Source organism: Solea senegalensis, linkage group LG13 (assembly GCF_019176455.1).
Source record: "Solea senegalensis isolate Sse05_10M linkage group LG13, IFAPA_SoseM_1, whole genome shotgun sequence".
Lineage (NCBI taxonomy): Eukaryota > Metazoa > Chordata > Actinopteri > Pleuronectiformes > Soleidae > Solea > Solea senegalensis.
In genome coordinates this window covers 22112575-22140103 of record NC_058033.1, presented here as the reverse complement: position 1 = coordinate 22140103, position 27529 = coordinate 22112575, and the positions used below count along the sequence as shown (strand labels likewise).

Here is a 27529-nt window from a genome sequence, read left to right as displayed (position 1 = left end):
CAACGTCATGAACCGCGGAGACGACACGCCGCTGCATCTCGCGTCCAGTCACGGACACAGAGACATCGTGGCTAAGGTACGTTTGTTTGTTCAGACGCGTTCATCAGCTGAGGAAAAATGACAAGTTTTCTAACTTTTCTGACTTTTCTGACATGTGAGTGCAGCTGATTCAGTGCAAAGCCGACCCCAACACAGTCAACGAGCACGGGAACACGCCGCTCCACTACGCCTGCTTCTGGGGTCAGGATGAGGTCGCAGAGGTACGGTGACGTCAGCGCGGCTGTGACTGATGATGACATGTGATGATGACCTGTGGTGACATGTGATGATGATCCTGTGATGCTTGTAAACACAAACTATCCTTTTTACATTTCAGGACTTGGTGGCCAGTGGTGCTCAGGTGTGTGTGTGTAACAGGTATGGACAGATGCCTCTGGACAAGGCCAAGCCTCACCTAAGACAACTGCTTCAAGGTCAGAAATCTCTCGTCAGCATTTTAACACTTTGACAATTTATATCTAGAGATGCACCGAAACAAAGTGACTGAAACAGGAGGTTGTGATGACGCATGCAAAAACTGCACCTGTCTGTTCCCGCTCAGAGTCAGTTTGGAACACAAATAATAAAACGGTTCCAGTAAGACATCCAGTAAGAGTACGCGGTGAAACAGCACCCCCCTGACATTCACTCGGATCCTCCTGCACTTCATGGCGACTGTGCTCCGTCATAAAGATCATGACTTGGATGTGGGGATAAAGATCCAGGCTGTGCAGGAGCGCTGTGCAGTGCACTGTGTGTCTGTCTGCACCAGATGAGCTTCATGCAAACCTCGTCGTCTGATACGTTCGATGAGCTCCTCCTCAACATTTTCATAGATTCTTCATTGATGTATTCTTTGAAGCATGAATATTATAATCTATACAATTGCAGCGCCTTGACTTTAGTGACATGAGTACGCTTAGCCTCAGCCATAACAACAAAATTAGATGGTGCAGAATTGGTGTTTTCCTGATTTTTAGTTTCCGTGCATCTCTATTAGAGTCCAATTACATCTTGTCTTGTTGTTTTGCTTCTTCTTCTGCGCGTGTTTTAGAAAAGGCAGAGAAACTGGGTCAGAGTATGACCAAAGTCCCCTATAAGGAGACTTTTTGGAAGGGCACCATGCGAACAAGGCCTCGTGAGTATCATTTCACGTCATTTCATTAAAGAAAGGAAAAACGTTAACACGTCGAAGCCTTTGCTGACACTTCTCTCTGTGCGCTCTCAGGTAACGGCACCCTGAACAAGCAGGCTGGGATTGATTATAAGCAGCTTTCACTCCTGGCAAAGATCAATGAAAACCAGTCTGGAGAGGTTCGGCTCTGTTTGCTCATGTGTGTCAATCTCTGTTTGAATCTCTCCAGCTGCGTTGTCGTTGTTGTTGTTGTTGTTGTTGTTTTCCTGACTCTGTGCTGTGTGTGCAGTTGTGGCAGGGTCGATGGCAGGGCGACGAGATCGTCGTGAAGGTGCTGCAGGTGAGAGACTGGACCACGAGGAAGAGCCGAGACTTCAACGAGGAGCATCCCAAACTCAGGTTCCTGTCCTTTAACGGTGTTTCCTGTCGTTTCTGCGCACAAATCAAATCATCGCGGTTTATACGGCGAGACCGCGGTGTCACATGCAGTCTGATTATTTTGCTCTGTTTACATGTGAGTAAACACAATGTGATCGAGGCGACTGAGGTCAGCGGTTAACAAGAAGATATGAGCTTGTGCAATGTTTGCTCTGTCGTGTTCTGCTTTGTACGCAGGACAAACAAAATCCCACAATCCTCCTCCTCCTCCCCCCGTGAGCAGGATGATGAAACAGTAACCTCCATTATAATTAAGATTGAAACTTATTGCTTTGGCCCGTGTTTTTATTGGTGGTTGCACTAAAACTATTAAGAGTTTCTCCGTCTTTATGCACAGACAATTGTGGTGAGCTGAACGTTAACTCATGCAAGTTAAGACAGAGGAACTGCTGCATTCATCGAGTCACTGTTCATGTCATTATGGCAGAACACAGCACAGAGGAGTGCATATTAGCATAATACTGAGCTTTATTAGCCCCCGCTGACGTCACCCTCACTCAGTGAGAGAGTATGGACAGTTGTAGAAACAAGCTTCTGTGACGTTTATCAAACAACCATTATTCTCACTGTGTGTCTCCACAGGATCTTTTCTCATCCCAACATCTTGCCTGTTCTTGGTGCTTGTCAGTCGCCGCCCTCTCCTCACCCCATCATCATCAGCCACTACATGCCGTACGGCTCTCTCTTCAACATCCTGCACCAGGGCACGAGTAAGTCACTATATAATGATATAATGCATTGATAAAACGAAGGGTGAGTAGAATCTACAGCCGTCTCCTGTCTCGTGTCTCGTGTCTTGTGTCCTCAGCTCTGGTGGTCGACCAGAACCAGGCAGTGAAGTTTGCGCTGGATATTGCGAGCGGCATGGCTTTCCTCCACACCTTAGAACCGATGGTTTCACGGCTTTGCCTCAACAGTAAGCACATCATGGTGAGTTTTAAAGCTTTGACAGCGTAAAGATTCTCGGCCTTCTGCTGCCGCCGCCACTGTGTCGCTGACGTGATTCACCCGCAGATTGACGAGGACATGACGGCCAGGATAAGCATGGCAGATGCAAAGTTCTCCTTCCAGTGTCCGGGTCGTATGTACTCCCCTGCGTGGATGGCTCCTGAAGGTATGACTTCCTTTCCCCTTTTGCATCTAACTCCTCTTCCTCCCACGATGCCTGGTCGTGTGAGTCTGGGTTACAGAGTCAAAAGACATCCTTGTTTTCTTTGTCTTGTCGTCTTCAGCGCTGCAGAAGAAGCCTGAAGACATCAACAGGAGATCTGCGGACATGTGGAGCTTTGCCATTTTACTGTGGGAGCTGGTCACCAGGGAGGTGCCCTTTGCTGACCTCTCACAAATGGAAATAGGCATGAAGGTACGTGGTCGCAGCGTTCAGATTTTGGTCCATGATGTGAGGACATGAGCAGGAACGTTGTGTCTTATTCACCCGTGTCTCAGGTGGCTCTTGAGGGTCTTCGGCCCACCATTCCTCCCGGGATCTCGCCTCACATCTGCAAACTGATGAGGCTCTGCATGAACGAGGACCCGGCCAAGAGACCCAAGTTTGACATGATCGTCCCCATCCTGGAGAAGATGCAAGACAAGTGAACGTTTGCACTCCTGCGATATCTTATTTTTGAATTATCAAACCACTCTTAGCCTTCACTGCAACCATGTATCTGCTCAGCTGCTGTAAATAATACCAGAGACCACTTTAGCGACACCGTTCAACAATATCGTATTGCTTTACTTTGTATAATTTAAATCGAGGTATAAATGATCCTTACCATATCCATGTGCTCTTTTATTATATCTTAAATTGAAACACTTAAAGTCCAGTGTGGATTATTCAGTAATGTGTCATCCAAAGAAATGTGTATAGAAACTGCTTTTACACACATGTCAACAACTGCCAATGCAATAAATATTTTATATTTATGACAAGTCCTTGTTTTATTTTGAGATTTTTATATAAGTGAAGAAAACTGAAGGTCTAAGTTTAGGAAATCAGTATCTCAGTTGTGCAGTATCATATATTTTTGAAAGGTTTGGGGTTTTTGTACAAATATCTGAACAGCTGTCCTTATGCTGCAGAGCTGAGGTGATTTCCTGGTCAAATTCTGGGTTGCCAGGTCACCATCCCTCACAAAAGTGGACTACTTTTGAAGTGTTACTGCAGGTTTTATTGTTTGGAGTCGACCTGTTTCACATAAATGACGAGGACTAAAGACAGTGAGGGACCCCAACGCATGTAAATAAACACCAAAGGAAAGGTTAATATTTTTAATTGAAGGAGTTTCAGCCTTTTACAAGACGAAATGAATTGAATTCTCTATGCCCTCACGCTCCATGTCAGCTGGGATTGTGGAGGATAAAGCAGATGATGTTTGGATGGATAACTAAACCTTTTAAATGACACATGCATTCACTGTAAATGTTGTGTCTCGTGGAATACACTGCCTCTATTGATCACGCAGACCTGGCAACCCTCGGCAAAATAGATTTTTGATGGAAAATGGAATTTATTTATTTTTTATATGAGTATAGGAAACTGTTTACAATATATTTTCAGTAAACAACAGTAAAAACAGAGACAAGAGAAAGAAAATAAAGTATATGTATATGCATTAATACATATATATACTTTCTTTTTCTCAATGTATTAAAGGAGTATTTACAACAATGAATGTGAAATTTTTATATTATGATTAAGGAAGAGATTCATCAAATAAATAGAGGTTTTTTGTGCTCTGCTTTCAAAAAGATCAAAACAAAACATTCAAAATGTTTCATCATGTTTTTATGATGAAAAAAGTGCCGTTTTCTTCAATGTCTTTTTTTTTTAAATGGAGGGAAAACAGCTGAAGAAGTCATGGCAACCTCCGGCGCGTGAGCAACAAGGGGGACACGTGACGCGTCAGCTGACTTCAAGTGACTTTCAACAACACCGACCAGGAAGAAGAGCGAGAGCACAGAGAGCAGCGCGCTGCGGAGGAAACATCTCGGCTCCTCTACCTCCTCGTTGTCTCTAAGGACGTCCTTCACGACCCAAACACAGACCCGGACCCGGACCCAGACCCGGACCCAGACCCAGACCCAGACCCAGACCGGGTCCGGTTATTTTTGAAGGTAAAGTTAGCTAATTAAAAAGCACGTAAGAGTAGTTTAAGTGTTCAGTCACTTCCCTGAGTGTTGTGTTACTTCCTCTGTTTTGCATTGTTCGTGTTCCCCACAGACCGAAGTGACAGCTCTCTCTGAGGACACGTCTGTGAGGACAATGAAGGTGTCCACGCTGCAGCTGCTCAGCTGTCCTGTCCTCCTGCTGCTCCTGCTGCTCCTGCAGCTGCAGCTGTTCCAGGTGTCCTGTGTGCCTGCAGCACAGACTCACTCTCAGGAGCCCAGGCTGCTGTTTGTGGAGCAGCTCAGTCGCTCACAGCTCAGCTTTAACTGGAGGAATGTCACCTGTCCGCTGTGTAAAGCCATCTTCACCATCCTGGACGTGGCACTGCTGGTAATGTTCCGTCATTTTTCACAGCAAACATCCACCAAGGTTCATTGTAAATGTAAAAAAAATAAAATACAAGACAACATCTGCATCATTTCCAAAATCTAAATGATCATTTACATGTGGAGCCGTGTTTCTCACAGTCAAACTAACCTCATATTGTCCACAATATTCACTTTTAATTCCTTTTTTGTTGTTGTGTGATGCAAAGAAACCAGGAAATATTCACTAAACTAAAGAGGTTGCTTCATCTCACAGTATTTATTCACTCTGGAGCTAAAACTAACTATTATTCTTATAAACAATTAATCTGTCCATTGTTTTCTCGATTAATTGAGTAATTGTTTGGTCAATAAAATGTCAGAAAATCTTAAATAATGTTGATCGGAAATGACGACGATCTCAAATGTCTTTGTTTTTGTCCACAAACCAAAATGATTCAGTTTTTAATGATTTCTTTGTTTTATGGATCATAATGAAACTGAAGCTGAAACATTCAGAAATCTTGTTTTTAGTCATGAAAAAAACCAATTCATCCACTGTCAAAATAGTTGTTTCAGCTCTAGTCCACAGCCGACATGTCCAGAAAATCTAATCCAAAGTGATTCTGGAGATTATTTTGTCATTATTCTGAGTAAAGGTGCAATTCAGCAACAATTAAATGTAAGTTCATCGACCACAGCCCGCGACTACGTCCAGGAATTCAGGAATATGAATAATAAAAGTATAATTAGTGGGTTAATGTTAGAAAAGTGGACTGTTTACTCAACACTCTGATAAAAAAAACCTCAGTTTGCTTTGCAGCTGATAGCAGAAAATGCTGATTCGACTCAATGCTGTGGGATTGTATTTCACCACATCAACGTTTTTTCTTTATATTTATTTAAGATTGAAAGTGAACGCAACACAAACTGCAACCATGACACTATTGCTTATCCTCTGTTTTAGGTTCTGTGAGCTAAATTACTGCTTCAATTTAAGCTTCAATTTCACCAAATATTGTTTGAAATGTAATTAAACCCACATTTTCTATAGATCAGCACAAATGTTCTTGTATTTTTAATCCTTCAGGGAAAATGCAGTTCTGTCTTTGTTTCATAACACAATTGTGTTGAGTTACTTTAATACTGACACTTAAATGTGCACTTCCTCCTTTAATGTCCTTCCTCCAGTTGAGGTCTGATGAGTTCTTATGTCAAATAACCTGCTTTCTGATTGACTGCATTTTCAGGAAGTTTGTGGTTTTTGTTGCAGTCTCTGAAGCGTTTTTTGTTTCTTTGATCCTGTTCCGCCGTCTCTCTCCTCAGAGCGATGCAAATGAGGAGCACGTGGCCCGTGCAGTGGGCGAGGCGTGCACCCGCCTCCATCTGGCCGAGGAGAAGGTCTGTCGGCAAATCACGGAGCTGTTCAGAGACGACTTCATCCGCGCGCTGCAGCGGTCGCTGCTGTGGCCGACGGAAGCGTGCGCGCTGCTCGTCGGCCCCTCCTGCGGCAAGTTTGACATCTACGCTCCGTGGAACATCACCTTGCCGAAGGTCCCTAAACCTCCTGTGACGCCACCGTCTCCTCCAAAACCTGGATCTCCACAGAGCAGAGTCCTGTTTCTAACGGACGTCCACTTGGACAAGGTGAGCTTGTGCTGCTCAGAGAATAAACTACACCAAGTTCTGATCCACTGTGTGACATTTAACCTTCATTTAAAGCGGGGGGTCTCAAACCCAAATGACCCGGGGGGCCACTAAGTATCTAGTGTGGTCATAAGGAGCCGGTCCAACATTTTAGGAAAAAGCGACTGTTAGTCGGGGTTCTCTATCATGATAATGCAATAACATCATTTTTAGAACAATAAAGGTGTTGGAGTGATTGATCATTCACAATAAAAAAAAAACATACAGAAATAACTCATTAAACTTGATATTAAGTGATGGGCCGCATGAAATCAAATAGAGGGCCGTATGTGGCCCCCGGGCCGCGAGTTTGAAAGCAAATGATGGAGCATTTACCACAACAAATATTCACAACACTATTTGAATAAATGGATGTCGGGCAGCAACTAACGTTTTATTATTAGTTTGGTCCATTATTTTCTTGATTAATTGATTAATTGCTAAGAAACCAGAAAACGTTGATGAGTGTTTGTCAAACCCGGAAAAGGACGACGTTCTCAAATGTGTCGTCTTGTTGTTTTGTCCAAAAACCCAAAAATTCATCAGTTTGAATGATTTCTTTGTCGTGTGGAGCAAAGAAACAAGAAAATATTCACATTTAAGAAGCTGAAAAATCTGAAAACATGCTTTAATTATTATTAATTAATTATCAAAATAGTTGTTGATTAATCATTGATTGAATCATTGCTGCTCCACCTGGATGAAAATGTAAAGATATTAAATGTTTCCAACACGTGATTTACATTTAAATTTACATAGAAAACAAAACAATCAAGAATATAATCATTAAATGTCTCACTCTGTTTTAAAGTGGTGTCGACCAGGATGAATGTGTGTATGCTGTAAATCCTGGTTGAATAGAATCCGGCGCGTGGATCAATCACAGATCTAACAAATGAAGTCTCCACTGACAGGAGTATGAGCCGGGCAGCGCCGCAGACTGTAAGGATCCTCTGTGCTGCCGTAAAGACTCCAGCGCTCTGTACTGGAGGAGGCGAGAGGCTGGTTACTGGGGGACGTACAGTAAGTGTGACCTTCCTCAGCGGACCCTGGAGAACCTCCTGGAGAACGCTGCCAGAGCCGGACCCTGGGACTGGGTGTACTGGACCGGAGACATCCCAGCACACAACGTCTGGGCTCAGACCAGGACGCAGCAGCTGTCTGAGCTGAGGATCGTCTCCAGACTCATCCACAAGTAATTATTCAAGGATTTACTGTGAGAGATGGAACTCTGAGAACTTTACTTCATGTCTTTGTGTCCGCTCTGAGTCGTCATGTGTGACCTGTGACCTCTGCACAGACACCTGGGGCCGAACGTGACCGTCTATCCCGCTGTGGGGAACCACGAGAGCACGCCGGTGAACAGCTTCCCGCCGCCCTTTGTTCACGGCAACAGATCGTCCAGCTGGCTCTACGAGGCCATGGCGCAGGAGTGGTCGGCATGGATACCGGAGCCGGCCCTGAAGTCTCTGAGGTGCTTGATGTTTGTGTAGTTTCTCATTCATCCAGGTCATAGCGTGTGTCAGGAGCACCTGGTCTTTCTAGATTTCCTGAAGAGGTCTCATCACTTCTGAAAGTGAGGAAACACAGAGATGGAACCTGTGTGGGATTGATTTTATCTTAATTTACCGGATGTAGCCGGTACATAGGACGACAGAAACTGTGTTTATCCCAGTTGTTTGAAACCATTTTCTCTTCTCTCTTCTCACATTTAGTCCACGTGTGTCTGTGGTTGTGTTCTTTCAGATACGGAGGATTCTACACGCTGGAGGTCCAGCCCGGTCTGCGCGTGATCTCTCTCAACATGAACTTCTGTGCTCGAGAAAACTTCTGGCTGATGGTGAACTCCACTGACCCGGCCAACCAGCTGCAGTGGCTGGTCCACATCCTCCAGACCAGCGAGGACAAGGGCGAGAAGGTGAGTGTGAGGACGTTTGTGCACTGTAAAACAGAACGACTGACAGACATACGCGTTATTTGTACAATCATGCTTGTTTGAGTGGTGTCATTTTGTTTTCTTCTTTTTGTTTATTATATTCAGGTCCATATCATAGGTCACATCCCACCTGGTCTGTGTCTGGGCAGCTGGAGCTGGAACTACTATCACATCATCAACAGGTGGCTGCACTGACTCTACATGCTGCTGTGATTGAGAAAAGGAAACTATGTCAGCAGTTGTGTCACTGGTCTTTAAACTCCAGCATAAAAAAACAAGAAGACTTTTCCCTCGTCATCGTTCCAGATTATCTCCGTTGTCACCTTTTCTGTTTCTTCTGTAACTTCCTGTGCTTTTTATTCGCAGATATGAAAGTACAATAACGGGACAGTTTTTTGGCCACACACATCTGGACGAGTTCCAAATGTTTTACGACGAGGCGACCATGACACGCCCACTGGGAGTGGCTTTCATTGCCCCGAGTGTCACGACTTATATTAATCTGAACCCAGGTGAGTTAAAAACAACAGAAACAATCTCGTAATCTCATAAAAATACGCTGCAGTTTCTGTCTCTCATGTTTATTAAAGGGCTGTTTCACACATTTTTTTTCCCCACTTGGTCCAATGAAGGATAAACTTAAAATCATGATGATGCTGCTGTTTGTTCATTTAATTCGAGCAGTTATTTTATTATTTATATATATTTACCTTTTATTTCATTTTATTTTGACAGTAAAGAGCAGTTGCAGGGCTTTTATTTTCTTTGTAGGAAGTGACTTTGATGTCGACTTTTTGTCAATTTTATTCAGGATTTTCAATCTTATGATCAAATAACACGTTTATCTCCGGAAGTAAAATAAACTCTGTATTTCTTTGGCCCTTTAAACAAGTTTATATTATAGTTTATATTGTGTAGCAATGTTCAGCTGCTTTGTTTCTCACTTAGATAAATGTGTGAGTCTCTTCTCTACACGTTTGTTTGAGCATTTCATGTTTTACACCTGTATTCAGTACAAACACTGACTAGAACACGTGTGCGTTGCTGTGTTTAAACCTCATTTTTCAACCCTCGTGTTTCTGTCTCCAGGATATCGCGTCTACTACGTGGACGGAAACTACCGGGGCAGCTCTCGACTCGTTCTTGACCACGAAACCTACATCCTCAACCTGACGGAGGCAAACTCCGGTCCCGGAGGCTCACCTGCCGGCCCCGAGCCGCACCCTACATGGACACTGCTGTACCGCGCCACTGAAGCCTACGGTATTTCCACTCTGTTTCCCTCCGATTACAACAGGCTGGTGCGGACCTTTATTAACGACGACCGGGTCTTCAGAAAGTTCTGGTACTACAGGCACAAAGGACACGTGTCTGAACCCTGCATGGAGACCTGCAAAACCACAATGATTTGCTTTCTGCTGAGCGGGCGCTATGACGAGCTGGAGCAGTGTGATCTCCTCAATGGTTTTGAAGGACACATGGCCAGAGCTGCCCGGAACACTCTGTGTTAACGTGAAGCGTGTTTGGACTGAGGAGAAGCAGCTCCACCAAATATGTATAAATGTCTTGTTTCTAATTAGGGAAACAATTACTTTTACAGTTTATGTCGATTTCATAAACGATGAAAGTGCGTCTCGGTCAACAGATCGCGTTCATCGGGCTCAGCGCTGACGCGTTTACATGAGACGACGGAGATGAAGTGGTTCGTTCAGTCCGACCGCGCTGGTGTCTTTAATCTGAACCTTTTACAATAATCAGAATGCATCAGAGTTATTGTCAGTGTTATTGTCAAGATTTTAGGAAAGTTTCATGTGTGACCTTGGGTTTTGTGAAAGGCACTTTATAAATCCAAGTCATTATAATTATTATTATTATTATTTAAATTGGGACGTTTTAGAGTTTTTTTGATTGAATCAGGACTTGAGGTTTTGCTTCTTTGTTGTTCATCATCAGCCTCAGCAAGGAAAGATTTAACCAAAAATAGGACGCGTGTTTCCAGTTTTACTTCTGCACTTTTCTCTTCGTTGGAGGTTTAATAGAGATGGAGTTAGACACAGAATGTGAAGATTCTCAGGTCGAGATCGACGTGGCCTTTGGTGTGTACAATAATTTAAAGATTGTATATATGATGAAATGATTAAAATGAAGAATCATCACAATATCAAGTTCTTTTTCACAGTTTTTTCCAGTAACACATTCTTTATTATCCAGAGCAGTCGACTCGCGGCAGCTCCCCAAACAACAACAGCTTCAACATACACACACATTTCCCTTTTTCACTTTATTCCGTAGTGTTTGATCTGCAACGACGAGCCGTTTCCTCTCCGGTCTATGGTTCGGAGAAGAACATCGTGACACCAAAGTCTTCCTTGTACACATTCCAGTTCTTAGGTTTGTGTGGGTTGTCCAGTTCTTCTCTGTGTAGAAAAAGCCTGCGGAGGATTTAAAGTGATGCAGAGTTCAGAGACAGAAGGGAAAAGAAGCAATAGATGGAAACTGCATCTTCTGAACATACTTGTTATCCTTTATGAAGGAGGTGTTGAACCAGAAGTAGAACGGAACGTCTTCGTATCCTTTTGGAAGACCCTGAAGAGAATGATGAAAAACAGTGTTTTTAAATACACTGGTGACTTCCTGTGATCATGAGTCGTTTCTTGAAACTTTGTAAAGTGAAGAACTCACAGCACTCGACTCAAACATGACCTTCACATCCCCCTGAACAACAGGGCCGCTCTGTAGACTGATGACTGCTGCATTATTACCCATGTCAGGAAACACCTGTGAAACACACACACACACAATCATCATCATCATCAATCATCCACAAGTGAACTCGTATAAAAGTAATAAATAAGTGAGTAAATAACTTACCATGCAGTTCTCCTGTTTGGCGCACACACATTTAAATACCAGCTCTTTCTTCACAATTATCCTCACTTTCAGGTCGCTGCCGTCGCCTTTCCCCACACCTGCGTCAGAGCAAAGACTCCATGATTCACACAAACACAAAAAAACTGTGGGATAAATGACGTCAGATGCAGTTTTACCAGCTACGGAGTGGATTCGGATGCTCTTGATCCTCAGGCTTTGAGGTGGAGGCATCTGTCTGTTGAAGGTGGTTTTCATGATCTGGTAGTAGCTCACGTACCGGCTCTGTGCTCCACACACACACACACACACAGAAGCGTCACGTATTAAATAAAACGTTGACTGTTTCATGTTACAGTAGGAGGAGCCAGGCAGGAGAGTTTCTCACCTGAGAGGGAGTCTCCACTCCCTGAAACTTGGAGCTCCGACTCTTGTCCGTTCTCCTCTCACCAAAATACTCCAGACTGTCCTGAGGGGCAAACGGAAAACACACGAGAGGAAACACGGTGAAGTCATCGTCTGAAGGAGGCGACTCGTGCGTTAAAACCAGACTTACTTGTGCGCTCTCAAACTGGTCACAGTCGATGAGCCAGGTGCAAATCATCGTACCGGTGCGTCCTGACCGCAGAGCAGAGACATGGTTTGATTAATGTTTCCATTTTATTTAGTTGTGATCTCAGTGGATTTCAACAATTCACACATGAAAATATTCAGCTTGTGCGGGAGATTTCAAACCTGTCAATCAAACAGTTCGACAGTTATGTGATTAACAGATACTAGACAGATGAAATATTAACTTTCCTGCAATTCTACCCGTTGGAAATGACTGTAGGAGGAGTTACTGAGTCAGTTTTATCTGCTCATGACTAACCTGCCTAAATTATGGGAGAAGAGCAAGAGTAGCACAAATCCTCTAGTTCCCTTAATGACAATGAAACAAACATGTTAGGCGTCACCTTTCCCTCCTTTGCAGTGAATTGCGATGATGTTCCTGGGATCAGCCGACATCCACTCCCTCACACTCGCTGTGTACTTGAGCATGTCCCTGAGATAAAGCAGCAGAGCAACACCACAGTAAAGTCAGCGTGAACGTGTGAGCTTCAGTGTAATGTCGAGGAAAAAAGAGAAGAGAAATCCTTACTCCAGCGAGGGGACGTTGTGGTCGTCGATGAACACCCGTTCAACTCTGTAGTGGAAGAACTTAGGGTCATAACCTTTCTCACCTGGAGGCAGAAGATGACGGTTTGTGTGGTTCTCGACAGAGAAGCAACAGAAGAGCACATGTGTCGACTCTGGCGTGTGTCAACTTACTGCACAGGTTGTAAACTTTATAGTGGCCGCCGTGTTTGGCGTCCAGGAACTTGGCGACCTCCTGCACAGAGGAATAGTGGGCGGAGTTTGTTATATGATGCACATGAAGGGCTTCATTATGATATTAGTGTGCGTGTTTATATCGAATGCAAGTGGAGTCAAACTGACCCCGATGGGATTCCTGTAGAAGGACTGTTTTCCAGACGAGGGGAAAGACATGGCAATGACACGATCTAGAAAAAACAACATTTAGAAAAAAGGTGTGTTTATAAAAGTCACCGTGGTTTAATCTGTCGCGCACCATCTAACACCTACCTGTGACATAGGTCAGGTCAAGGTCAAATCCATCCTTCTGATAACGCCGCTTGTTTTCAGAAACCTGACAAAAACAACAAGGTGTAAAAGTCTTAATAATCTCCATAAATCTTAAAAAAAAAGGACAGGGTCACACATTAAGTCAGTCATCAGAGCTTTACCATCCTCCTGGTGACCTTTGCCAACTCTTTCTTTTGAATTGCCAATCTGAGAAGTCTCACGAGGATGATTATTCTCAAGAAACGTAGAAACGTCACCACCCTGATGGAACATAAAAGAATGTATTGTGAGGAGATATTTTTTAAAAAAAGGATACAGTATAGATGTACATTTTATGTACTTTTATGTTGATGTTAATTGTATTTACATTTACGTAGTCTCATGTCTTTCTATGTTGCTTTTATTCATATTTATTCTGTTTTACTGACTGAATATTTATTGCCTGTTGTGTGCATCTATCTATCTATCTATCTATCTATAAAGGTAAAACAGATTGTGCACATTTAAAACTCCTAATGTTGTTTTAATCAACGACCAATGAGAGCGACAGTGGCACAAAAGCTAGTTTAAAATCGACCGCATGCCAAACATGCAGAGATGTTGTCTGACGTGTTGGAGATGCAGAAGTTACCGAGAGTATTCAGCAACAATGTCAATGTTTTTGATCAGCAGCAGATTGTGATCTCTAACGTTACCTCACAGTCGTTTTCTCCTCAGAGACAACGGACTGGACGTTAAAGAAGAAAGTGTAATCTGCTCCACACTCACAGGAGGACGTACCTGGGGATGAGGCTGGCACCGGACAGGTCGGTGAAGGTGTAGATCATGGTGATCACCAACGTGACGACCACAACGCCGGCATCTATGATGTTTAGTTTGGAGGTGAAGTACACTTTGAACCTGGAAGAAGGGCGGCATCATCAGACACTGAATATGAACGCTGCAAAGATCAGTCGGGACACTGTACTCATTTTGTTATGTTTGCCCGGGGACCACGTCAGGCGTTTCCTGTCCAGCTTCCCCTTCACTGCTTCCTGTTTAACGGCTAATCACTGTTGGTTTCTGCTGACAGACGACTACGGGTATGTTTGCATCACTCTTGGATTTTTCTTGAGAATCCAGCAGCAGTAAAATGCAACTGAACGGACTGAATTAGAGCCTCGGTCAGTCAATGCCAGCAGAAAAATGACCAGAGGTTAGATTTATCAGAGAGAGAGAGATTAGACTGCACGAGTGTTAATACTAGATCTGCTTCTCACCCTTCCACATAGACCCGCAGGAGGACATCGATGAGGAAGAAGAAGGAGATGGTGAGGGACACGGCCTCCAAGATGTCTCCCACCTCTCTGCTCTTGCTCGGCAGGGAAAAGTCCACAATCACCAGCACGATGTCCAGTATGATGAGTATCACTCCGAATATACTGAAGAGCAAAACAGTTAGTGAATAAAACAAAAGAAGAACCAGCAGATGTCTTCCCCAAAAACACACTCACCGAAATCCAAAGGACATAACGAACGGTGCAATCTTCTTCCGGATATTACTGCAAAAGGAGAAAAGACGTGTGATCCTCGCCACAAACAAGGTAAATGTGGTTCTGAGTGAAGCACTGATGGAGATAAACTTACTGATCCGTCGTGTCTGGCACAGCAGACTCGTGACTTCCATTGTCGATCTCCACTTTAGCGTCCTCCATCTTTGCAACATTTCTAATGAAAAAGGGCAGAAAAAGAAACAACTGCAGCTCAGTGATGTTCCCTGACGTCCTGAGCTACATGAACTTCTAATATTCTGTTATCTTCTGATGCACCTTACCCGTTCACACCTGAATCTGACCCTGGATGGAAATGGACAGAGGACATGATGTGTGTGTGTGTGTGTGTCTCTTCCTTCTTACTTTAATGGACACGTTGTCTCTGCAATTGTAAGACACACAAGTGTAAAGGTTTTAGGACATGAGGGTCAAGGAACAATAATCTGTGTAATCCAGATCAAAAGACACTTTTTAGACATCAGACACTGAATTGTCTGATCTGCCAATCACATGCTGCCATTGTTTCAGTCACTTTTATCACTGGAGTTCACACTTCCTGTAAAAGGTGCAGCACTAACGTGAGGAGCCACACATGATGTGTGTGTGATTACATTTGGAAACAGAAGGTGTTTCTGCAGATGAAACTAAAACAACATCCTTATCATTCAAACGTCCGGAAAACAAAAACAACTTCAACTGAATCTGCAGCCGCAAAAAACTCACAACATGCAGCTTCATCATTAACAACAGAATAAAACTGCAGCCAATTATCGAAGAAAAGTCCCTTTTCACAGGTTTCGTTAAATAAAAGCGAGTAGAAAGTTTGAAGGACACAAAGCAGACACAGTCAGGAACGTTAGAAAGTAACTGGGTTGTCTCACCGTCAGCGCAGTCATCCGTGAAATGATACGAGACTGTTGTCTTGTGACTTGTGGTGCGGACAAAGGAAGCTGGTTCAAAGGTTAACCGGGCACATTTTTTTTTCTGTCCATCCAATATTCCTCATGGTTTTGTGCAAACGTAGCGGTTTGCAGCTTCCTGGACGTCATGAGAAAACGCGCAGCCTCTGTCTCGCTCTCGACGCGCTTTTAAGTCTCCTTTAAAGCGTCCTTCAAAGTCAACTTGGATCTCCTGTCCACCTTCACACGGACACTGAGCCCGAACCTGAACCCTGGACATAATAACTCTGCTGTCCGCAGCTATTTTCACTCTTTGTCAGTGAAAAAGTGGTGAAAAGTGAAGCCATGAAGGAGCTGCTGCTGCTGCAGCCTCAGATCCCTCCTCAGATCCCTCCTCACACCTCCCTCACTCCCTCACTCCCTCCTGCCTCTAACATCTGCTTTTTATCCAGTGTGCCTTCCCTAACGACACATACACATGGTTTTAATTCGTTCATTTGGGCATAATGGTACTTTGTTAACCTTCTAATAATCTGAATATACTTCACTTATCCATCAACTAGGAATTAAGGGAAGGAAAACATGTGGTGAATTATGTTTTCCTTATTCTTCACATATAATGGCTGTAAAATCTTTAAATCCACTCTTTTAAACCTGTACAATTCACACTGAATTGAACTGATTTGAATGCATATGCATTGCACAGTTGTGTCCTTTCATGTATTGTTGTCTAATGCTTTACCCTCCACATGAGGGCGGCACAATGCACCCAAATATAACACGAGCACCATTGTCGAGCTGAAACGATCTAACGAACTATTTGGATAACCGATTTATCGTTTTTTATGATTAAAACAAGATTTCTTAAATGTGAATATTTTCTACATTTCTTTGCTCTGGATAACAAATAAATCATAAAAAGTCAGTCACTTTGGTTTGTGGACAAAACAAGACATTTGAGAACATCATCATTTCCACGTTTGACGAGCGTTGATCAACATTTGTAAAGGTTTTCTGACATTTTATGGACCAAACGATTAATCGACTAATTGAGAAAATAATTGACAGATTAACCGATTATGAAAATAATTGATAGTTGCAGCTCGACACCATTGTATCAAAAATAAAGTGAACAGGGGGTGCATTTTAGGCATCGTCTATTTTCTTTAGCCAGGAAGCTGATGTTACACATGTGAAAGTAACTCTCATCTCTCTCTCTCTCTGTGTGTGTGTGTCTGTGTGCTGGATTACAGGAGTGGGATCAGGTGCAGGTGTGTGCCAAGCTGTCAGTCATCACCAATCAACTCTGCTTTATAAACCAGGCCACAACTCCACCCAGCTGCCCCATCGTAGACTCAGCTCCCTCTCAGTCTGTGAGTGCGCAACTTTAAGCATCATCTCTAATTGTTGTCTCCTGTGCCGACTCCTGCTCTAATTGCTGCTCACACACTCTGGGTCTTCTGGACTGGAAACTGTGGACACTCTCTGGAGCTCTGCCCTGCTCTGTCCTCTGGCTCCTGGCTCTGCCCCCCCCCACGCTTCCCCTTTGCCAGTGTCTTAAGTATCATATAACATATTCTCTATTTTGCATATTCCCCTGCTTCACTGTTCTATGTTGGCGTCTGTGTTCAGTTGTTTTGTGTAATGTAATTGTGCATTTTGTGGCAGAGTTGGTTTTTATAGCTGCCGAGATTTGCATCCCCATTTTATTTGGCCAGGAAGCTTCTGATACGCATGTGAGATGAACTCTCCTGTGCAGGAAGACGTCCAGATATAACCTGAGCACCACTATTTCACCCCAAATAATCTAGAAAATGAAATAAACATTACCACGGCTTCATTTCACCTGAACCATGTGTTTCACCACGCCGCTTTCATTGTGGCAATAAAATACAATAAAAAAATAAGCAATGCACATTTCTGCAGAATCTTCCACAATATTATGCACTGTCGACTATTATGGGCTGATTCGTTTTAATTTCACATAATTAAATGTGATTTTTATATATAATGTATAAAAAAACTTGTTTTAATTACTCTTTGTCTTAGTCTTTAGTCTTTATCCTTCCTCAAAACAACAAAACAATTTTTTAAAAAGAAGGGAAGAGGAAAAAATAATGGTATGAAAAGAATGAGTTCTTGTCGGCACATCCTGTCCATGAGGCCGTTTGCAGGTGTGAGATCAGCCTCGGCCTCTGAAGGAGGAGGGAGAGTGAGAGGCTGGATAGAGTTCAGCGTTTGGCACAGCTGGTTACGTCTGGATCCTCTAATATGGACCATGCAGAACTGGCCCAGCCTATAAATAATCCTGAGGAAGAGAACAGTGAACCTGGAGAAAACACCATTGTGAAATGAAGGTAGGCTCGTGCTCGTGATGCAGAGATTCGCTTTAATGTTTGTTTCTCGTGTCATTTTAAATCTGTATTGTTTTGTAATTTCAGGCTGGTTCTGCAGACGGTTTCCTCTTCCTCAGGATCATGTTTGCTCTGCTGCTGTTGCTTCTGTTTTGTGCCACGGCTGATTGTACACAGGTGAGTGCTGCTCTTTAACGTCTTCACATGTTCTCCTGTTGTTTTATGTGACACTGAGAACAACAACCGCGTTACAGAGCTTTTAAAGAACTGTCATTCTTAGGAAGACCGTGGTCCAATGGTGCTGAAAACATGTCGTGTTGATTTTCCACATTTTCAGAAGAGAGACTGGTGTGGGCCTGAGGTCGCAGCTCTGAAGCGCAGTATAAAGAAACTGGAGAATAAACTCCTCATTGGGACTTGGCAGGTCGAACATCTGCAGATGCACAAATATTTCCACCCGTTTCAACTCAAATCAGTTGTTTCTGATCCTGACCCGGACAAAGACTCTGCTGTAGACCACAGCAACATCAGCGGGGCTTTAGACGCCTCTAACAGGACATCACTGCCACCAGCAGGCAACGTGATCGTCTACGACAGAGGTGAGGAGTGTTCACATCATCCCAGTGTTTGTTAGAGTCACTGACAGTTAGTCTTCTACACTGTTATTGAAACGCTGTCCTCGTCAGATTGTTCGGAGCTGTTCGAGCGACTGAGGTCACCCAGCGGTTTCTACCGCATCAGACCCAAATCCCACCAGGAGCCGTTTCTGGTTTACTGTGACATGGAGGACGGGGGAGGATGGACGGTGTTTCAGAGACGCCGACACGGAAAAGTTGACTTCAACAGGTATTTGTCCACCAATGGTTCGTCACATGAAAGACGGGAGGTGTCATGTGATCAAACATCTGCCTGATCGTTGCAGAGACTGGGTCGCCTACAGAGACGGATTTGGTGACTTTAAACTGTGGAATGATGAGTTTTGGTTGGGGAATGAACAAATGTATTCTCTGCTCTCTGACGGTCAGTAATTACACCCTCAAATAATGCGACTTCATTCACCTTTGACCTTTCATTTCAAATGTTGTGTTTTCATTTGAAATCATATTTAACCTGAATGATTCCCACAGGTAAGAACCTGGTGAAGATAGATCTCATGGACTGGGGAGGACAGAGGAGTTACGCGTTTTATGAGAACTTCAGGATCTCCGACGAGAACGTGAGGAGAATAAAAACATTTTAATACACATGTGTATAATATTACTATATTTATATAAGTCATTCTCCGTAAACTCACCGTGGTGTCCGCTCCAGGACAAGTATCGTCTTCACTACGGACAGTACAGCGGCAAAGCTGGAGATGCTCTGACCGGCGGTGGGGGGATGGTGGAGCAGTGGTCGGCTTGCCTCAGTGGGATGCAGTTCAGCACCAGTGACCAGGTCAGTCCAGATCCCCGTGTACGGATCAAAGAGGCTTTTTAGAATCAAGAATTTTTAACGAAATTTTGCAGTGACTCCCGGCTTAAAGACACATAATAAAATCTAAAACTACTTATTAAACTGATAATAACTGGTGATACTGATCGACAGGACAATGACCGCTACCTTCAGGGCAGCTGTGCCCAGGAGAACAAGGCGGGATGGTGGTTCAACAGGTGAGATGATTCTCTGTTGTCTCCCTTCAAGCTCGACCACGTGCAGTGTTGTGTTTTCCCGTCGCACCAGTTGTTGACTTGTTGACCTTTGCCCTCTGCAGGTGTCATGCAGCCAACCTGAACGGGAAGTTTTACCGCAAAGGGAAGTACAAGCACCAGTATGACAACGGCGTGGTGTGGGGAACCTGGAGAGGTGTCTGGTATTCTCTGAGACACACCGCCATGAAGGTGCGGCCTCTGGTGTTTCTGGACGCCATGGGCAGTGGAGCGGGGGGAATTTAAAAACGCCAGAGAATCAAATCTTAAAAATGAAGACTGATGTTATGTATAATAGAATAGAATAGAAATACTTTATTCATCCCTGAGGGGAAATTATTTTCAAAAGCTTAAATTAAAAGAAAACACTAATACACACAGGGAGCTGCTGCATCAAGCTGCCACTAGCACAGCACCATCTTCACTATCTAAATTCTATATATTTTATTTTCTCCCTTTTGCTGACGTTGACGGAATAGTGTCTTTACTCGTGTACAATTCTATACTGAAGTATATGATATTCAAACAATAAAACAAACAGCATTCCACCCACGCTCGTGTTCATATATTCAACAACGACTTATTTATGCGTTCTGTATCAAAAAATACATGAAACAACTTTGACACGGCGCAGATCACACAAACAGCGTAACACAAAGCTCACATTCAGTAGCAGAGAACAATAACGCCTCCTTTTTGTGATTTAAATACAAATATTTATCTCGTACTAAATATTGTTGCTACATAAAGAAAACTACTCCAGTGTCTTGGAGGCAGAAATCCATTTTCTGGTCAACAAAAATAGATGTTACAATAAAATGTTAGACAATAAACAAACAATAAAAAGTTAAACTTAATACACTATATGGACAAGTATTGAATCAAGGTGTTTAAATCAGACTTCTCTCTAGTGAAGAACAATCTTAACACTTAAGCATAAAGACATTTTGGACAATGCTATGCTTCCAGTTTCCAGAAGAAGGTGATATTCTGCTCCAACATGACGTCAACCCCATCGAGCACCTTTAGGATGGACTGGAACAGAGATAGTGATCCAGGTCTTCTCAGTGCCTAACCTCAGAAGTGTGGAGGCTGTTGTAGCTCCAACAACAGGGGACCAGCTCCATGTTAAAGTACTGTATTTGTTTATCTAATAATAATAATAAGTTATTCCAGTCCCTGCTGGCGTAATAGTCACACGTCCAAACACTGTTAATATCAGGTTACAGTCACAGATGTAACAGGATTTAGGAGATTTAAGTGCTACAAACGATTGTAATTCACTCGTCACCGACAAATGACGAGGACACGTCTATGTCCAGCATCCTCTGCTCAGCCTCGCTGAGTCTAAAAGGCGAGCCGACACTGCGGCTGTCGTCTGCAGACATTGGCAGAGAGCGGCAGTGACCTTTGCTCTGCTCAGACGATGATGCACTGAAGGTGGAGCTCCGCTGCCGACCTTTAACCCCAGAGCCAGACTGAGCCTCCTTTAACTTGCGGGCCAGGATGTTCCTCTGGATCGGTGACGGCCCGCGACGGTTCCAGTTCTGCTCAGCCCGCTCTACGCCCAGCTGGTTCACTCCAAGAGAGTTAGCAGGCCCAGTGGCTGGACCCCCAATCCCTGAGATGCCCTGTTTCCCTCCCCTTTCTGGCTCGCCGCTCCTCTGCCTCTCTCCAGATGCTGAAGTGCTGTTTGTGTTTGTTCCAGTGTGTCTGAGCTCACTGTTGTGAGAGGGAGCAGAGGTCTCTAACCAGGGTTTCTTCTGCTCATTTCTCTGGGGTCTGGGTTTAGTCCACTCTGAAGGCCCGTGCTCTGGGATGGGGTACGAGTGATACGGCTGCCTCTCCCATCCTCCTCTGGTCCAACTACTTCCCTCAGGTAGAGTCCGAGATCCCACCTGAAAAAGGACAATGTATAGTTTTTGTTAAACGTGTAAAAAAGCAAAAAACTGACGCACAGCATCGAGATCAAAGACAGATGGAGAACCTGGGTCATGCTGCGTTCTCTGAAGTATCTGGACTGTGCTGACTGTGGACTCTGGTATTTGCTGTCATTGAAACTGGACGTCCGGCGAAAGTGTGGATTCTTGTGATTGAAGTTGCCCGTTGATACGTCTCCTCCTGCTCCTCCTCCTCCTCCTCCTCTGACTCCTGCTAATCCGCTCCTCTCCACCATCTCCACCCACTGGGCAGTGCGTTCACGCCATTTTGAGCTGCCCCCATTTGCAGAGACCACCTCCACTCTGGGACTCAGTCTGTCTGGTGTGAGCCTTGAAGTCTGAGCCGGTGGCTCAGAGAAGGGAGCAGCAATACGGAAGTGACTGTGGTTGGTGTCGTCCAGGGGGCTCAATGCGAGGGCAGAGTGAAGTGCAGAGTGAGTGAATCCAGCTGGAGCAGGGACTGTGGAGCTGGTGGGTAAAGCAGACGTCTCCGTCACGGTGTCGTGGACTGGGCTTGAGGAGACGTGGTACAGCTGTGTGGCCTCCTTCAAGCCTTTCTTTTTCATTTCTTTCAGCTGCTGCTGAGCCAGTCGGTACCTGCAGGTTCACATTTATATTTACATTTCTGAAAGTGGGGTGACGCAGGATGTGTTTGCCAATAATACTGACGTTAAAAAAACGTACCCAAACGAAGGCGGCAACATCTTCTGACCTGAGGGAGACAGCCGTTCTGGGTCCTGTGACAGAGGAATCACCAGGGTCTGTGGCAGAGGCTGACTGCCCAGGAAAGGGCCGTCTTTTTGGGCCACGCCCACATCCATGCTCCCTGGTTTTCCATGGCCGTCTGTCAGACTGGGTCTCTGGAGGCTGTGTCCACAGATGGAGGCCTCATCGGACAGCTTGCGTCCTCCGGGGGAATGTGTGGAGCCTCTGCGGACAGAGCTACACTGAGGGGTCTGGCAGAGTTTCCTCCACACGGTCACCACGATGGTCGCTATAATCACAGCCAGGCAGAGGGAGATACCGGCCACGACCACCATGTTCCCACCCAGGGGTGCACCGCCAACCGTTATAGGAGGAAGGGACGGAGAAGGATCAGGCAAGACTGTGGACAAAGAAGAGATATTTAAAGTTTGCATGTAACACAAGAAGAGGACATAAAGAGTAAAGGTCCAGTGTGTTACACTCATTATTAGCAGAAAACCCAACCAAGAAGTACATTTTTAAAGCCTTAGAACACATGTGACAAACTGGTGTTCTATTCCAGCAACAAAAACGTTTGCCTTCGTTTGGGTACGTTTTTAAAACGTCAGTATTATTGGCAAACACATCCTTTGCATCCAATATTTTTATAATAGTAATAAGACATTTGGTTGTAATCATTGCTTTATTAAATGTATTACACTCAACATGAAATTACATATATTTAAGCTGTTTTAATCACAATTATCCTTGTCATTATTTGCTAAATTTTCAATTTAATCCTCCATTTTTGGGCATCATAAATATGTTTTTATTGTCAATCATTTTATATCAAAACAAGCACTTTTACTTTGCAATTCTGTCTAATATCATAATGAATATCTCATATTGCCCACCGACTGTAAACAGTTATTTTTTCCCCATTTTTTCCTCTATGTCGCCCCGCTTGACCAGACTAGATGCTCATTGGCCCCCAGGTCATTTGAGTTTGACAGCCCTGCCTTAGAATAAACGTTTCATGATGTGCGTGTTGCACTCTGGACCTTTAAAGTTCTCACAGAATCAAAGGGACAAAACAATAAAGGAGAGAACCAGCACCAACCAACACAGTCCTCCAGTGAGCACAGGGACTGTTCCTTCACCATGCCCGTGCACTGAATCCCTCCCACGCTCGAGGGCAGCAAACACTCGCGTGTTCGTTCCCTCACCCCCTCTCCACAGCTCACGCTGCACACAGTCCACGGCTGCCAGGGGCCCCAGGATTCTGGAGGAGTCAGATAATCAAACAAAGATCAATGTTTTTTAATAAACTGCCTGTTTGTAAAGAAAAGCAACAGCCCTGATGTTTGACAGGGGTTCGGTTACCTTCACTCCTCTGAACCACCAAACACATCTGTGCTGGACTCGGCGAGCGGCTGTAGTTGAAAACAAAGCGAAAGCAGTACTTGTTCCTTCCCGGGTCAAACACGGAGCAGTTGAACTCGGTCTCGTTCTCTCCCTGGGTCAGCCAGTTAAAGGCCAGAGGAGGAGAGGACGGCTCCTCTGCACCAAAGCCCGTCAGCGCTGTTCCACCTGCTCCAGGTGTTACACCCACGTCCTTATACAGCAACACTTTCCCACTGATGTGAGCACACGGTGGCGTGATCAGTTTCACAGACAAGGTCCCTTCACAGCCGCTCTTGTAAGCGTTGGGGTTTTCCACCTGCAGTTTGTAGGAGAAGATGCGTGACAGGTAGAGCGGTCCAGAGCTCTTCACCTCCTGTGACGTATGTGGAGAAAGCAACGCCACACGTATGAAGTCTCTCTCTGTGAAAGGGAAGGCACACGGCAGCACGAGGCTCTGGGAGCGCAGGGGTTTGATCGGGTGTCGCGTGCGAGCTCTGACTTTGTCGATGCTGTTTCGCCCAATCTGGTTGTACTCCATGTAGCTGACCTCCAGCAGGAGAGCCGAGTCCAGGCCGTGTGAACAAGCCTGAAAGTATTCACTGGTCGATATTCCGACCTGGTGTGAGACACAAGAACAAGAAGAAGAAAGTCAAAGTCAGTTTTATTGTCAATTTCTGCAATACATACACAGACATATTGAGGAATTGAAATTTCTTGACTCTCGGTCTCCGTGACAACAGATAAACACTGAAACACATGAGCATCTTTCTGCAGCACAGTGAACATGTGTCTGACATCATATTTGTCTTGCCTGAAAAGATCCAAAGTGGTTTCCATCCCTCTCCACTGCGAGGTGAAAGGTCGGCCACTGCACCTGTAGTTCGGAACTCCACCACCAGGTGGTGCTGACCTCTGTGCTGTTGGCATGAGAGACAGCAGTGGTGCTGCTGCTGTGCCTCAGCAGGAACCTGAACGTCCCTGCATACAGGAAGCAGGAGCAGTCGAACTCCACCCTGCCTGACAGTGGGTTGTTGGGGAGATTCTGGGTCTGCAGGGTGCTGTTGGTTTCAGTGTTGATCAGAGAGAGGCTCGTGTTGCGGACGCGGCTGCTGTTGGATTTGATGCTGAACTCCACAAACACACTGGCATTACTGAGGGCCACGTGGAGCGAGGGCCAGATACTCAGCCCTGCAACTGAGACAGGGGGAAGGAAATATCTGTATTATATAGTACAGGTATAAGCCTATTGATACACAGTATTCCCTGTGCCCAATTTGCACCATGTTCAATTTAAATAACCACATGTCTATTCATGAATGTGCTTTATTACAACTGAATAATCATCTCATTGTGGTCCCATGAACGGCTGAAATCACACCTGCTCAGGAGAAGATCTGAGTCCATCAGTAAAGAATCAGCTCTCAGTGGCAGCAGCACATTATTTTAAGATCTATTGTGTGTGCTGCGTACTACGTAAATCCTATTGTGCACACTTCACATCCTCCCAACACAAAGAGGGTGTGGGAAAAGGAAGAGGCTGAAAGTTCGTCACCCTCTTCACTCCTAAGGCTTTTCCTTCAAACCCCATCTCCCTCTGCCATTCAGTTATGGTATGACGACGCTCACCGTATCCCATGAGCGCCAGCAGGACGGGCAGCAGAGACACAGCCTGTGGCATTCTGAAGTCTGTGCCTCGGTTTCCTCCAACACCACATGACCGCCCTCGTCCACCGGCACCGGTTATCTCTGCAGAGCAGAGAAAGATCTCACAGATGATCCAAAGGTTAAGGTCGTAGTCAACAACTTGCATCTACTACACTTTTGTAGGGAATGAAAAACAGGAAGCTGTGAGAGCGTAAAGCCGGGGTCACGACACTTCTTCCCTTCACACCAGTATAGTCGCTGCAGGGGAGATTAAGCCACAGTAGATACAGATATACTTTGCCTTTACTATTATAGTTTTTTTACATCACAATAAGCTTCTGAATTTCTGTCCCAGTAACTAACTAACAAACAAACAAACAAACAAACAAACACAGACACAGTGAAATATTGACCACCACAGTGCTGCTCATACCTTTTTGCACTATAATCATGAAGTATTGGATCAACACTAGGCCTCGTATTTCTTCTTAAATATGCTACTTATCAATATAGAGTCAGAATCAGTTATTTAGTCTACAGATGTATTTTTAATGACTTACGTTTAAAAGTATGGGAGAATATACAGTATGTCAATCACTGTGATTAAAACAACAACAACACTTGTGTGTTTTTAAAGATGTTGATTGTAGTAAATGTCCATTATCTGGGGGTTATAAGTTGTTATAAGTTTATAAGTGAGCTACTTGAAAATGCCAACATTTTGTCCAAGTGAATGACTTATTTAACGTGATCTTATTTAAGATTCTTTAGTTTCACAAATTAAAATCTTTCGCAATAAAAATTTATCCTTAGTAACACCTCTGTTACTTTAAGTTCTTGTATATTTTTTGGCAACTTAAGTAATATTATTCTTTTGTTGGTATAAGTAATCAGTAGTGACATGCTTTGTAATATTACAGCTTTATTACTGTAATAATGCTCCATCTGTTTCCTCTGCATCCATAAACATATGTACATATTTTTTGAAAACAAAAACAAAGAAAGTGTTATATATATAAATCGTAATAATATCGTGAGACAGAGTAGAAGTAAAGTGTAAGAGGCTAAATAAAAGTCAACCTGAGAATAGAAGAAACACTGACTGAAGCCCAAACGTGATTTGGAACAGAATCTGCGCAACGCATCACTGTCACTTAGAATTCTTTAAGAGCGACAGTGAAGCACACAGACGTTTTTAAATTGACTAAGTCTTTGAAATGAAATGAAAGCTCGTCAAACTCACATCACGTGCAGACTCCGCGCTCTCCTCTGTTCCCGCAGACAAAACCTGCTCCATGCGTTCAAGACGCATCAGATCAACTGTGGCACTGACGCTCAGGAGGAGCGCAGTTACTGCACAGTATCTGCGCAGTATCCCCACACACACACAACCAGGAACTATGCGCCGGTTTAAAGTGACCCTGTCAGTCATGAAGCTGTTCATGTGCACATTATCTAACTCTGCTCTGATGTCAGACACTGATGTGGAGTTTTGTGTATTGTTTAACGTCTTCATATTATTATGTATACTTGTATGCTTTTACAGTGAATGTATCTTATCACATTTATCTGATAAGATGATGTTTATATATTTATATATATAGAGGGGATCATGAACAGCTATGGCACAGAGGAAGATGATGATGATGATCCAGCTTTAGGACGCACATTTACCCAAAAACAACTTGTCACATTTTTAAACCACTTAAGTTTATTTATTTTTTACAAACCAATAGTGAAGTAAGACACAGTGTCTGGAGAAAGTCAAATATGCTATTATTTTTTGGAGCTTTATTTCTATTGTACAGTCTTGGTATTACTAAAGTGATTTGATATTTATATTTAGGTGCACACAGGTGACGGCTGTGAGTGGCAGCTGTATGTGCACGGTCATGCTTTGATTTGAATCACGACCTAACGTTTAAAAGTCACAGCATTGCAAGACGTGAATCATCCAGGAGAGTTTCAGGTGCCTGAGGAGAGTGACTACCTGTGGAAATATGTGATCTATAACTCCATCTTCAACAGGCAGTCACACGCACGTCAGTCACAGAAACTCAGGAAACTGCCAAAGTTATCATTTCATATCAACTGACGTCTTTCTTCATCCTCAATTTAAATAAACATTATTAAGATTTTATCAGATGATACTCAGAGTAAATCAATCCATCTTAGCAGGTGA

General features: G+C 44.0%; 5 protein-coding genes across 7 annotated transcripts in view; 3 read left to right on the top strand and 2 right to left on the bottom strand.

Annotated features, from left to right (window-relative positions):
• ilk (integrin-linked kinase) overlaps positions 1 to 3544 on the top strand; it is a 7158-nt gene extending 3614 nt beyond the window's left edge. For all 3 annotated transcript variants that reach the window (XM_044042949.1, XM_044042948.1, XM_044042950.1), the window contains exons 3-13: positions 1 to 76; positions 165 to 260; positions 377 to 473; positions 1094 to 1177; positions 1268 to 1353; positions 1464 to 1573; positions 2195 to 2322; positions 2421 to 2542; positions 2627 to 2726; positions 2845 to 2975; positions 3059 to 3544. The exon at positions 1 to 76 is cut by the window's left edge and continues 90 nt beyond it. In XM_044042949.1, coding sequence (XP_043898884.1) covers positions 1 to 76; positions 165 to 260; positions 377 to 473; positions 1094 to 1177; positions 1268 to 1353; positions 1464 to 1573; positions 2195 to 2322; positions 2421 to 2542; positions 2627 to 2726; positions 2845 to 2975; positions 3059 to 3208 — 1180 coding nt within the window. In that variant the 3' untranslated portion in view covers positions 3209 to 3544. The remainder of the gene's footprint in view (positions 77 to 164; positions 261 to 376; positions 474 to 1093; positions 1178 to 1267; positions 1354 to 1463; positions 1574 to 2194; positions 2323 to 2420; positions 2543 to 2626; positions 2727 to 2844; positions 2976 to 3058) is intronic.
• A 1007-nt stretch (positions 3545 to 4551) lies between these two features.
• smpd1 (sphingomyelin phosphodiesterase 1) lies at positions 4552 to 10869 on the top strand. The gene is made up of 9 exons (XM_044041886.1): positions 4552 to 4729; positions 4836 to 5111; positions 6413 to 6733; positions 7687 to 7967; positions 8073 to 8246; positions 8519 to 8690; positions 8814 to 8890; positions 9075 to 9220; positions 9798 to 10869. Exons 2-9 carry the CDS (start codon positions 4878 to 4880, stop codon positions 10217 to 10219), a joined length of 1827 nt encoding a protein of 608 aa, XP_043897821.1. The 5' UTR covers positions 4552 to 4729; positions 4836 to 4877; the 3' UTR covers positions 10220 to 10869.
• A 5-nt stretch (positions 10870 to 10874) lies between these two features.
• Positions 10875 to 16021, bottom strand: tpte (transmembrane phosphatase with tensin homology). The gene is made up of 19 exons (XM_044041887.1): positions 15616 to 16021; positions 15016 to 15116; positions 14829 to 14909; positions 14696 to 14743; positions 14462 to 14623; positions 13983 to 14102; positions 13364 to 13463; positions 13203 to 13266; positions 13056 to 13120; positions 12888 to 12948; positions 12718 to 12799; positions 12533 to 12621; positions 12133 to 12194; positions 11965 to 12045; positions 11756 to 11861; positions 11580 to 11677; positions 11391 to 11486; positions 11224 to 11294; positions 10875 to 11140 (listed from the first exon to the last, which is right to left on the bottom strand). The coding sequence occupies exons 2-19, from the start codon at positions 15060 to 15062 to the stop codon at positions 11038 to 11040; spliced, it is 1536 nt and encodes a 511-aa protein (XP_043897822.1). The 5' UTR covers positions 15063 to 15116; positions 15616 to 16021; the 3' UTR covers positions 10875 to 11037.
• Positions 16022 to 17648: 1627 nt separating this feature from the next.
• fgl1b (fibrinogen like 1B) lies at positions 17649 to 20223 on the top strand. The gene is made up of 9 exons (XM_044041888.1): positions 17649 to 17990; positions 18075 to 18164; positions 18325 to 18586; positions 18674 to 18833; positions 18910 to 19007; positions 19115 to 19203; positions 19299 to 19424; positions 19575 to 19639; positions 19741 to 20223. The coding sequence occupies exons 1-9, from the start codon at positions 17985 to 17987 to the stop codon at positions 19919 to 19921; spliced, it is 1077 nt and encodes a 358-aa protein (XP_043897823.1). The 5' UTR covers positions 17649 to 17984; the 3' UTR covers positions 19922 to 20223.
• On the bottom strand, positions 20219 to 26678 carry LOC122779476 (thrombospondin type-1 domain-containing protein 1). The gene is made up of 8 exons (XM_044041885.1): positions 26591 to 26678; positions 25330 to 25449; positions 24515 to 24897; positions 23683 to 24319; positions 23420 to 23581; positions 22300 to 22720; positions 21663 to 22212; positions 20219 to 21573 (listed from the first exon to the last, which is right to left on the bottom strand). Exons 2-8 carry the CDS (start codon positions 25379 to 25381, stop codon positions 20956 to 20958), a joined length of 2823 nt encoding a protein of 940 aa, XP_043897820.1. The 5' UTR covers positions 25382 to 25449; positions 26591 to 26678; the 3' UTR covers positions 20219 to 20955.
• Between the last annotated feature and the right edge of the window lie 851 nt (positions 26679 to 27529).

Bases quoted from the DNA above. Each gene is read 5' to 3' on its own strand.
- smpd1 (XM_044041886.1), top strand. From the start codon at position 4,878: ATGAAGGTGTCCACGCTGCAGCTGCTCAGCTGTCCTGTCCTCCTGCTG. The intron at 8,691-8,813 runs GTGAGTGTGAGG...TATTATATTCAG, and splicing joins GCGAGGACAAGGGCGAGAAG to GTCCATATCATAGGTCACAT. The intron at 8,891-9,074 runs GTGGCTGCACTG...TTTTATTCGCAG, and splicing joins TACTATCACATCATCAACAG to ATATGAAAGTACAATAACGG.
- tpte (XM_044041887.1), bottom strand. From the start codon at position 15,062: ATGTCCTCTGTCCATTTCCATCCAGGGTCAGATTCAGGTGTGAACGG. The intron at 14,744-14,828 runs GTAAGTTTATCT...CTCCTTTTGCAG, and splicing joins GTGCCAGACACGACGGATCA to TAATATCCGGAAGAAGATTG. The intron at 11,141-11,223 runs GTATGTTCAGAA...AATCCTCCGCAG, and splicing joins TCCTTCATAAAGGATAACAA to GCTTTTTCTACACAGAGAAG.
- fgl1b (XM_044041888.1), top strand. The intron at 18,587-18,673 runs GTGAGGAGTGTT...TGTCCTCGTCAG, and splicing joins CGTGATCGTCTACGACAGAG to ATTGTTCGGAGCTGTTCGAG. The intron at 18,834-18,909 runs GTATTTGTCCAC...TGATCGTTGCAG, and splicing joins GGAAAAGTTGACTTCAACAG to AGACTGGGTCGCCTACAGAG.
- LOC122779476 (XM_044041885.1), bottom strand. From the start codon at position 25,381: ATGCCACAGGCTGTGTCTCTGCTGCCCGTCCTGCTGGCGCTCATGGGA. The intron at 24,898-25,329 runs GTGAGCGTCGTC...CCCCTGTCTCAG, and splicing joins GCTGGCGCTCATGGGATACG to TTGCAGGGCTGAGTATCTGG. The intron at 21,574-21,662 runs GTTCTCCATCTG...GTCCTTTTTCAG, and splicing joins GAGAACGCAGCATGACCCAG to GTGGGATCTCGGACTCTACC.